Source organism: Panthera leo, chromosome Y (assembly GCF_018350215.1).
Source record: "Panthera leo isolate Ple1 chromosome Y, P.leo_Ple1_pat1.1, whole genome shotgun sequence".
Taxonomy (NCBI): domain Eukaryota; kingdom Metazoa; phylum Chordata; class Mammalia; order Carnivora; family Felidae; genus Panthera; species Panthera leo.
This window is the reverse complement of record NC_056697.1, coordinates 6770666-6782307: the sequence shown is the minus strand read 5'-3', so window position 1 is coordinate 6782307 and position 11642 is coordinate 6770666. Positions and strand designations below refer to the sequence as shown.

At 53.5% G+C, this 11642-nt stretch overlaps 1 protein-coding gene across 5 annotated transcripts in view; it reads right to left on the bottom strand.

The window, feature by feature from the left end:
- Positions 1-262: 262 nt before the first annotated feature.
- Positions 263-11642, bottom strand: part of TBL1X (transducin beta like 1 X-linked) — a 231243-nt gene continuing 219863 nt past the window's right edge. For all 5 annotated transcript variants that reach the window (XM_042926658.1, XM_042926661.1, XM_042926656.1 and 2 more), the window contains 6 exons: positions 10115-10236; positions 7022-7096; positions 6523-6650; positions 4230-4395; positions 1634-1735; positions 263-680 (listed from right to left, as the gene is read on the bottom strand). In XM_042926658.1, the coding sequence (XP_042782592.1) occupies positions 654-680; positions 1634-1735; positions 4230-4395; positions 6523-6650; positions 7022-7096; positions 10115-10236 (620 nt within the window). In that variant the 3' untranslated portion in view covers positions 263-653. The remainder of the gene's footprint in view (positions 681-1633; positions 1736-4229; positions 4396-6522; positions 6651-7021; positions 7097-10114; positions 10237-11642) is intronic.

Genomic DNA, 11642 nt, shown 5'->3' with positions numbered 1-11642 from the left:
AAGCAACAAACCAAAACCAGTTTCCATCTCAGACCGAAGGCCCCCGGACGACAGGATTCCAGCCAATAGAAAAACCACCGGACAAAGAAGATTCTAGAAAATAGAAAGTGTTGGGATTACAAAGTTGCGCGTTTCATCGGTACAAACTGGTCTTTGAACATCCTTTGTGAGAGCAAGTGCAGTGTCCAAATTGTTAGGGGGAAAAAACGAACCCACCACGTGGAGGAGAGTCCCCTCCCCTACTCTTGGTTTTATCACAGCATTTTTCTTTTCTTTTTTGGCACAGCTTTTTTTGTTTGTTTTCTTTTTTCTCCTCTTCGTCTTTTCTCCTCTCAACTATCAGAGCCTGTTCTGGATGGAAAGCAAACCGTGCCCCCGCCTAGCCGGTGGCTCCATGCTTCCCAGGCTGAATGTTCTGGGTGGAAACCATTCCTTCCCCCTTTGATATGACTGTGTATGTTTCTGTTTTAAACTTCTTGATGAAGATTACGAGAAAGTAGAGACTCCTGTGGCCAGGATGAACTGATTTCCAAGTACACTCTAATGCAAGTCAAGTTCGTACAGTTTTGGAGCGGAAAGAACGGTGTCTGAGCATTGCTGCTTCACACATTCACTGCTGGTCCGTTAGAATTCTCTTCTAGAATAGTTTGTGTTTACTTTCGGAGATCTAAAACACACACCTGGAAGGAAACAGAAGGTGCCTCTTATCTTCACAGATGACAGCAAGATGCCTTTTGAGCCCCTGGACCAACTCCGGCCCGCCACCCATGTTCTGTAAATAAAGTTTTATTGGCAGCTTTAATAAAAGGCTAGTGTGTGAGCATGTGACCCAGCAACGCCAAGCAAACAGCACTACGTGGAAGCTCCAGGTCGAGGGCGATGCCAGGAACCAGTGGGGGAGGGGCGGGCTGCGTGACGGAGAGGACGACTCCAGCCCGAGCGCACAGACGATGGGAACATTTGCGGCCCTCGCGGACAGTCACCGAGCCAGCCCCACTGCTGCCCCCTGCCTTGGGGCTCACGGCAAGGCCAAGTGCGGGAACGAACCAAGAGGCTAGACAGCTCACGGGAGCAGAACGAGACCAGGAGGCCATGCCTTTATCACAAGAGGTCAGGGTCACAAACACGGGACTAAGCTAGGAGCAAGTTTCTCAGCCTCGGCACCGGTGACACCTAGAGCCAGATCCTTCCCTGCTCCGGGGGCCATTCTGCGCATTGTGGGAGGACTGGCGGCCTCCCTGCCTTCCACGCACCAGATGCCAGTAGCGACCCTGTCAAAGTAGTGACAGCCGAGTGCCTCCTGACATTGTGACAGGGCAGGATCACCCCTGTGGCATCCTCACGGGGCAGAATGTCCCTAAGAAAATGCTGGCCAGAATGACAACCTGGGAGGGAGGAAGAGGTGGCCATTCACAGATGGTGCCAACCCAGGGGGTCAGCCCAGAAGTTTCCTTCACCAGAAGCACGTCTGTGCAGCGCCTGCGTGCAAAGCTGGTCAGAGACCAGGGTCCGTCACACCCCCTGCAGCTGCACTCGGCTATCAGCTGCCCGACGTTTCGACTTTGTGCCCCGCCCCGCCCCTCCCCTCCCTTCCCCACCCGCCCCTCCCCGGCAAACCACAGGTGCTGCTTACAGAGCCATCGGACGCGCTGGCACCCACTTTGTCGCCTCGGGCATTCCAGCACACCTCGAAGATGCCGCCAGTGCCTCGGTAGCTGTGCACAAGACTTCCACTCTGCAAAGCAAAGCAGTCATCACTGACGACGCAAAAGGACACTCGAAACACGGACGCGGTAGCCGGGGCGCCTGGGTGGCTCTGTCGGTTAAGCGTCCGACTCCTGGTTTTGGCCCAAGTCACGATCTCGCGGTCGTGAGATGCGGCTCTGCGCTAGGCAGGAAGCCTGCTTGAGAGGTTCTCTCTCTCTCACCCTTTGCCTCTCCCTAACTCACGCACCCGCCTCGATCTCACACTCTCAAAGCAATTACACACGAAACAAAACATGGATGTGGTGCAACGGGCACTCCTTTGGACGTTACCCTGAAATGTCATCACGGATACATTATCTGAGGTAGTTTTGACACCTAGAAAGGAAAACGACTTGCAGTAAGGTCTCCAGCGGCCGTAGACACAGGCCTCTCAGACTTCCTACAAGATGGGAACGAGGGAATGAGCAAGTCAACAACGTTATGTATGTTTTTTTATATTTACACGGTACCCTCTCAGGATTAGAGAGAGCTTTAAAATGTCTCAAAGAGGGGCGCCAGGGTGGCTCTGTCTGTTAGGTGTCGGACTCTTGGCTTTGGCTCAGGTCACGATCTCATGGTTCATGGGTTTGAGCCCTGGGTCAGGCTCTGCATGGACAGTGCGGAGCCTGCTTGGGATTCTCTCTCTCCTTCTCTGTCTGCCCCTCCCCTGCTCATGCTCTCTGTCTCAAAAATTAACAAACAAACGTTAACAAAATAATAACACAACAAATAAAATGTCTCAAAGAGGGGGCACCTGGCTGGCCCAGTTGAGCTTGTGACTCTTGATCATGGATGGGGTTGTAAGTTCGAGCCCCACATTGGGTAGAGAGTTTACTTAAAGTCTTTAAAAACATAAATAAGGGGCGCCTGGGTGGCTCATCGGTTAAGTATCTGACTTTGGCTCAGGTCACGGTCTCATGTTCGCAAGTTCGAGCCCCGCGTCGGGCTCTGTGCCGACAGCTCGGAGCCTGGACCCTGCTTCCGATTCTGTGTCTCCCTCTCTCTCTGCCCCTCCCCCGCTCGCTCTCTGTCTCTCAAAAATAAATAAAAATGTTAAAAAAAAAAGCAAATAAAATGTCTCTGAGTTTTGTGATTTCTAAAACGGGGGTGACAGGCTTTGACTTTTTGACAGCAGGCAGCACTTAATGAATGAGGTCATGTTGCAGACCCGCCCATCACGCTTTCTCGTGTTTCACCGACAGCCTCTGGCACGTTGTTCCTGGCGTGGGGCTGGGGGGTTTCTGGGAGGCCTGTCTGGGGCCGCGCAACTCGCCTTGGTGTCAGCCTGCCTGCACGTAGGGCCCACCATCGCCTCTCCTTCTGCGAGAGAACCGGTTTATGTACGGCACTTCCCGGGGAGCCTGAGGTCTCCGGGACGCCCGCACCCCCATGCCAGTGAACTTGGCTCATCTACCCCCTTTCCCTGCCACAAGGGGCCATGGGCTGGAGAATGCAAATCCATCTGAAGGTCAACCCAAAGGGGATCAAGAAGGTGGGTCAGATTAAAAGGACAGAAGCGGGGCACATAATCCACCCTGAGATCCAACAGGCTGTTTTCAACACCCCCTACCGTAACAGCATTTGTCTTCCGTCAGGAGAGCCGAGAGCTGACTGCCCGATACAGTACTCTGTACTGGGGGTGCCTGGTGGCTCAGTGAAGTGTCTGACTCCCGATTTTGGCTCAGGTCACGATCGCAGGGCTCGGGAGTTCGAGCCTCACCTCGGGCTCTGCGCTGACAACGCAAAGCCCGCTTCGGATTCTCGGTTTCCCTCTCTCTCCGCCTCTTTCAAAAATAAGTTAAAAAATCTTCTGTACTATACCAGCTCCTGTCATTCTACTCTCTATATTCAGAATGCTATTTACCCTCAGTTATGGCTGCAGGTACTTCCAGTGGCAACACTGAACCAAACATTCTCTGATAACACGACGACCCATCATTGACATATCCTTTGCTACCCGAACACCGTTTCAGTCAAAAACCATTAAATGGCATGAGCACAGCAAACACACTCCTTTGTGCTCCTTGGTTTGCTGCACGGAGAAGGTACTGGTGTTGGTGGGGAGCGTAGGAGGTCAGGGCCGGCCTGGCACCCCTGCCCGGTAAGCTCGGACGGAAGGACGCCTCTCCCCGTCGAACCCGTGTGACCGACAGCGTTATCTCTGGAAAGGGCTGGGCGACACTTTGCTGAGATGACCGCAGGTCATCTGCAGGTGGAAGGTTTCATGCCAGGGGCTTAGAGAAAGTCGAAGACGGGGAGATCCCTTGATGAGGAGGCGGGGGGGGGGGGGGGGGAGGCCCACAGCCCCGCGGCGCTGAGCCCGAGGTCCGCCTGGGCAAGGCAGGGTTTGCTTCCAGGCTCCGTGTGAGGCCGCTCGTTCCTAAGCACAGACTTCCCAGTCGCCGCTCCTGGCCTGGGTCCCCACAAACGCTGTTTGGGCGTTACTTCTGGAAAGGATTCGGTCGCGGCAATCGGGGGATTACCTGAGTATTCCAGATATGCACGCACTTATCGAAGGAGCCACTGGCCAAATATTTCCCGTCAGGGCTAAAAGCTACGCTGTAGACAGGCTCCTGATGCTTGGTTAGCGTGTGGACGCAGACGCCTCGCTCCACATCCCACAGTCGGACCGTAGAATCGAACGAAGCGCTGGAAAGACGGGAGAGAAAACATCATCAGAGAAACACGCTGGCTTCTTCCTATTTCCCTAAGACACTCAACGGATCTCACGTGCTGTTTGTCCTTCCTGGCCCTGAGGTTTCGAGAGACAGTGACCGGGCATATGCCTTTTCTAAAATGTGACTTGGGCATATTGAAAAAAAGCCCATAGTTAGAAAACAAATCTTTTCTTCCTTTCTTCCGGGGCTGTTATTAAGGAAACCAGGTGACATCCACATTCATTGCTTTCTGCATGTTCTACGGAGATGAATGATATGTGCTCTTGTATAATATTTACTCGATTTCTAAAATGCTCCCTACAGTCTGGGGTGCCTGGGTGGCTCAGTCGGTTAAGCCCCCAACTTCGGCTCAGGTCGTGATCTTGAGTTCGTGAGTTCGAGCCCCACGTCAGGCTTTGTGCTGACAGCTCAGAGCCTGGGGCCTGCTTCGGATTCTGTGTCTCCCTCTCTCTGCCCCTCTCCCGCTCACGCTGTCTCTCTCTCAAAAAATAAACATTAAAAAAAAAAAAAAAAAGCTAAAAAATAAATACTCCTGCAATTTAAAACATCTATTGGGGCGCCTGGGTGGCTCAGTCAGTTGAGCGTCTGACTTCGGCTCAGGTCATGATCTCACGGTCTGTGAGTTCGAGCCCCGCGTCGGGCTCTGGGCTGATGGCTCAGAGCCTGGAGCCTGCTTCCGATTCTGTGTCTCCCTCTCTCTGCCCCTCCCCTGCTCATGCTCTGTCTCGGTCTCAAAAATAAAAACATTAAAAAAAAACAAAAACCAACATCTACTGTTAGCAACAAAGATGATACCAACAGTCTGGAAACAGAGCAACCTGAGTGACTAAAACTCTTAATCCAACAGGAATTAAAATACAGTCACATCCAAATATGCAACCACACTGTCTCGAGCTCGAATTGGACTTATTTTCAAGTTTAAAAGAACAGCATGTATCACAGAGCGGTAATCGGCTGTGCTCTCACCAGGGACTCAGGCACTGCTATGTTCCCTTTATACCTGTTCGCCGAAAGGATAATTTATGCTCGTGACACAAGAGTCCCTTTTGGGCTATCAAAAACCGATTCTCAGTGTGTTCTCGTAGTAATTTAAGTGGATTTTAGGAGAATTGCTTGAAATAAGACAATTATGGTCTCCACGTTCTTCTGGTTTCAGTCTCTCAGCAGGTGTAGGAATTCCTTCCAGTACTTTCTAAGAGACGGCCTGTGGTCGAGCACTCGCGGCAACAAGAGTCCTTGCTGCTCGGCGAGGCCGCCACCCCCCATCCCACTCCGTTGCAAAGAAGGAGCGTTCTTCCTGATCGACACCTGTCACCTGTGCCCACATATCCATTCTGTGCAAGCCAAGAGCCAGCCCCCGGCTGTTCTGGTAACCAAACATCCCGCCCAAGTCTCATCCCTTCCCGGTGAAGCAAACACACCCACGTGGCTTTGGACTGTGGCTCCCAGATCCCTAGGTCTCCTGGCTCAGTCTCAGAGTCTGTTGGGTTTGTTTTCTGAACGTTCTTTTTAAAACACAATACCCAGAGTAGAACATTACGTCCTGAAAGGGGTCTAACGAGCATCATGACCAACCAGTTCCGTGGACAGCGGCCTAAAGTAACGTGGCTCTGGGGAGGCCACCTCTGCATCACTTATAACCACTCTGGCCAATTGTGGCCTGACTGGTCATTCCTCTCCGCCCGATGCTGGTGTCACAACAGAAATGGTCGGGTCGGGTCTGGTGTCACAACATAAATTGTTGGGTCGGGTCCGGCGTCCCAACTGAGTTCCGTTTCCTTTCTGTGTCTTCACAAAAACCTTCACCAAAGCAAGGGCTCAAAGCCCGGCCCCACGACCAGCCCCTCCCACCAACCTCATGGTTCAAATGACCCTCACCCTCCAGTTACGAGTCACCTGAGAGTCTCGCGGTGCATTCAAAGCGGGCTAGCCACCTCGTTCCCTTTGGAAGGGCGTGAGCAAACTCGCAACACCCCTCAGCAAAACTTCCTGTTCCGTTTGGACACAAAAAACTCTTACTGGCCATGTGGCGAGCTGAGACAGCGAGCAAGGCTGCTTTCAGGAACCGTGCCTGGGCTGTGGGCCGTGTGCCCTTTACCTTGCTAGCATGATGTTGGAATTTGGGTTGCTGGTGGCTGGCCCGGTGGGACTCCACTTTATGGTGTAGATCTCTTTGCTGTGGGCCTGAAGGTCATGGACACACGTATCCTGCTTCATACTCCAGATCTAGAGAACACAGCGGGAACAGTGTGAGCAGACGCCGTCTCTGCAGCCAGGAATGGTTCAACATCACCTATTCCGTGAACCTAAGTCACGTGTCTGGCTCCCGGGAAGCTCGCTGCCCGGTCGGCAGGTGGCCGGCCACGCAGTGCCCAGAACAGGGGCGGACAGAGGGCTAGGGCGCCACGGGGAAGGGAAGGACTCTCAGCAGGATCCGTGACGGACACACGGGAGTTAAGTGGGTGACAGCGACATCTAGTTAGCGACGGGGACAAAGTACAGAGGCAGGAAGAGTGTGGGGAACAACCAGGCAGAGAGGAACAGTGAGTGGAAGCTACGCACAGAGTACGCGGGTTGTGTCTGCGAGGCAGCCGTACCTTTAATGTCATGTCATCAGAGCAGGACGCTAGCAGCATTCCAGAAGGATCCCATTTGATGGCGTTCACCTCGTTCTGAAAGAGCAAAGGGTTTCAGAAAGAACGGCTTGCGAGCAGATACCACAGCCCGCCACCAGGTGGCAGCAGCGCTCTGTCGTCTCCACCAGGAGCCTATTTGCCTCTCGCCCGGATGGCAAAGATGGAGACGCCGTGGCATTTCCTCTCATTTCCCTCTTTTCCTTACTCCGCCTTTCACATTTGCATAAAAGCACAACCATGTGCCACACGGAACCAGCCGCCTCATCTGCATTTCTCTAAGGAAAAACACAGTCTCAACTAGGAAGGGAGCCAAGTGAATTTACTCATGATTCAGGGCAGCACATAAAACCAGGAAGACCACGGTTGTTTACAAACCGACTCTGAAAATCGTTTTCCTAAGTCCTTTCACTACGGCTGTTTTCCGTCTAGATCCGTTCCAGAAACTTCTCTTCTGGGGGAGGGGGTGGGGGTGGGGGCGGGGGCGGGAGGGGTGGAAGGAGATTTAAGCCAGGGCTTTAACGCAGGTCGAAGGCCACGTGACCTAAACGCACCAGCAGACGAACGCGGCCGTACAAGTGGTAACCGTTAGAGATACACCCACAGACAAAATCCTCGAGGAGGGCAAAGAGCTCAAAATCCAGAGCAAACAGCACGGAGACAAAATGCCGCAACACAGCACAGGTGCAAAGTTGTAGCGGGCGGCCGCAGGGTGCTGTGGGGGCAGAAAGGAGTGTGGCTGCAGACGGCCTTCTGGATGGGCCGGGAGGCGGGATGACCCCGAGGCCGAGGCCCGACCCCGAGGCGGAATCCTGGAGGATGCAGGTAGACGCAGCCCCGAGGGACACCTGACCCTGGGCTGGGGAGGGGGCGCTGGGCCTGGCGAGCTGGGGAGCAAGCCTTCCCAGCAGGAGGACTGGAGCCCCATTTGCCCAGGAGAGTCCCACCCACGCCTGCCGTCCCGGCCTGACAACTGATTTCAAACTAACCATGAACTTTCCAATCAGTCTCACACTCCTAAGCCCTCTGGTTTGGGTGATAACTTTTATGGTCACGCTACTTGTAAAGGACACTGAGTTTTGAAGGGTGCGAGGCGGACACGTGACAGGCCACATCTGTGTCCCGCGCACTATCAAGATAGCCTGGAAAAAAAGGGAGGAAGGAAGCGTGGGAGTCCCAGGGGCAGGCCACTGGCTGGGCGAAGGGAGGACAGAGGGGCCGGGCCGCAGACGGTGTTCGTGCGTGTGCACGTGTACGCGAGAAAGCGGGTCCGGGATGCCAGCAGGACCTGGTGCCCAGTGACAGGTGCTGCTCCGGGGACAGACTCAGCAGCACAGGGCAGCTAGGCTGGCTTGATCTACCCCACGGGCAGATGGCTCAGGGCCCAGGAGCGTGGAGCCGGACCCACGGACTACCCCAGCGAGAGTCATCTGTCAATCCTCTAGGGTATGGCAAACCCCTTCCCCGCAGTGGAGTTTTCTCTCCCTACCTCCGCAACCCAAGACATAATCACCAGAAGGCAACCAGGGTTGGCTCAGAGTCTCGGGAAGAAACAGGCTCGACTACCTTTGAAAACGTGTGATGGTGACAGAGCTCGAAGTGGGACAGCGGGAAGTCGCAAAAACTTCTATTAAAAGCTGGGGGGGGGGGTCTGGGATTAGAGAAGAGACGGAAGAGATGAGCAAGATAAAGAGCAGGGTCAGTTGACTGACACAATGAGATGTTAACAGCACAGTCGATGCCTCTGCTTTTAGAAGCAAGGACCCGTAGGGACAGAGGCTGGCAAAGGTGAGGAACGTGGAAATGACCAAGTGCTGGGGACAACGGCATCTGTGACCCTGGCAGGTCTTCCAACAGGGCTGAAGTGAACGGGGTTGCGAGGCTATAGAGATTCATCTGGAAAGGCAACGAAAAGCCTCGTGTGCCCCACTAAGGAATCTGATCACACATCAGCTGGCAGTGGAGCTTCCTGGATCGAACGTTCCTTATTTTCCACGAACTTGAGGAAAATGTTGGCCATTGCCGTTTCCAGTATTTTTTCTGTTCCATTCTCTTTTTATCTCTCTCTCTCTCTCTCTCCATGTCACAAATATGCTAGAGTACTTCATACTGTTCATAGGTCATTAAGCCTCTGTTGGAAAGTTTGTTCGAGGCGTCCGAGTTCAGCTCAGGTCATGATCTCGTGGTCCGTGGATTCGAGCCCTGTGTCAGACTCTGTGCTGACAGCTCAGAACCTGGAGCCTGCTTCAGATTCTGTGTCTCCCTCTCTCTCTGCCCCTCCCCCACTTGTGCTCTGTCTCTCAAAAATAAATAAATGTTAAAAAAAAAAGTTTGTTCGATCTTTTATCACTTCTTTAAATTGGCTTATTTCTACAATGTCACTTGAGGCTCACTAACCTTTCTGAAAACTCCCATCTCCTGGTTGACCCCCCCCCCCCCCCCCCCGCATTAAGATTTCCATTTCAGGGGCCAGTGGGTGGCTCAGTTGGTTAAGTGTCCAACTTCAGCTCAGGTCGTGATCTCATGGTTCGTGGGTTCAAACCCCCTGTTGGGCTCTGTGCCGACAGCTTGGAGCCTGGAGCTTGCTTTGGATTCTGTGTCTTCCTCTCTCTCTGTTCCTCCCCCACTCTCACTCTGTCTGTCTCTCTCTCAAAAATAAATTAAAAAAAATTTTCCATTTCAGACATTATACCAGTCAGTTCTCAGATTTCCACTGGGCTATTGTTTTTAGAATATAGTTTTCCTTCCCCTGCCGATATTCCCCATCTATTCGTTCATTACAAGCATCCTGTCCTTTATGTCTTTGCACATTTTTGTAACTACTTTAAAGTCTTTCCTGCAGAATCTGACGTCTGACTCCTCTGACAGCCAGTCTTTTCTCCACTGCCTGCCCCCAAGTGGGTTAAATCCAACCACCAGAGATGCTACAAGAGCCCAAGCAGCAAAGGGCTGCAGGAGAACGGACTGAGTATCTCTCTCCGTATCTTTCGATCCCAGGCACTGAGGAGACGCTCACCACCTCCCAGCACGTTCTCCGGAACCAGAGCCCGTACTTACCGTGTGTCCTTGGAAGGTTTTGACGGGGCGGTCGCAGCCGAGTCTGCAGACGTGAATACACATGTCTGTGCTACAGGAGGCAAAGGTAGTGTTGTTCTGCCAGTCTACGTCGAGAGCAGGGGCTGGACAGCAGGGGACAGCGGGAGGACATTGACATTTACCAGGTGTGCACAGAGCTCAGTTGATTTAAAACAATTAAAAGCAGAGTCTCAAGAAGCCTGATCTAGTAACACAGTAAAAAAAAAAAAACCTTCCCAGTGTGAACACAGCCTCTTTTCCTCATAGACCTTAAAGACACCCCCGCCTCCCCCCCCCCCCACCCCCGCCCTGCACATCTGCGGAGCGGACACTCTGGAGAGACCCCCGTGACGGTTCACGTGCCCCGTGGCACGAGAGTCCGGCTCCCCTGACACAGTGAGAAAGCGGAGGGGAGAATCTGCACCTTGCTGCTTCCAGGAACATCACTGGTGCATGGGCTGATGTGACATATTTTAGAGAGGAAAAAGAGAAAAGCAGACGGAGAAGATTTCCTACCCTACGTTCAAGATGGCTCGATTTTTAAAAATGTCCCGCAACACATCAATGCACCCCCCAACTGCAGGGTACTGATCCCTTTGGGGACACAGCTGGACGCTGGCTCAGGACTTGTGATGAACACCCCTTCTGACTCCTGGGCATTTCCTTAGGGGCTCTGAGAGCCCTGTGGAGGGTTTGGGGGATGGCGATGGCCTTCCCTACACCTCACAGCTCTCTCCCTGCACCAGACCTCTCCATCGCGCTACTCGGCATCCCTGCTGTCTCCTGACGCCTCCTTCTTTCCAGGAGAAAGCGGGTTAGCTTCCTCCAAACCTCTGATCACAAAGTTTTCATCAACTGATCAATACCATAAGCATGTCTCGTGTGTTTCTTTGAAAGGCAAGTTAGCAGCGGGTCGGGAGAAGAATGCAGAGGACTCAGGCTAGGCTGACAATCGGACTGCCCCTTCTCTTCTTCAGTGTTTAAGTGAGACAGGCAGGCCTCTGCAGGGGTCCACGGTCCACAGTGGGTAACCGCACGAGGCATCCCATCAGCCTCTGCGTGCGTCTCCGTCCTGGAGTGGCTGTTGTGGCTGTGTACTTGGTCGAGAGCGAGCACGGCCTTCTTCAAAAGCCAAGACCGTCCCTTTTGGTCACATCCCCGGCAGTGTTTCAGGACAGCCCCGCGGTCCCTGGGGCGCATTGCCCACGTGTACAACACAGAACGAAGGAACCGATCCCATGTGGTCGGAGTGACGCTCCCGTGAGCCTGAGAGGCCAGACCCCAGCTGCTCTCGCCTACAACACCGCCCCAGCTACATCCCGAATTCCCGGGCCACCCTCTGCACTGTGAGGGCCACGTGATTCATATACCTGGAAATAGGACGCTCAGGTGGGCACTTCAGGGCACAGTGTTTACCGCCTGCTCATAAAAATTAACATCCACCAGCCCTTGCCGTCCAAAGAGGGGACCCTCTGTACTTAGGTGGCTGGCCCCACCGTGAGTCGGCCGC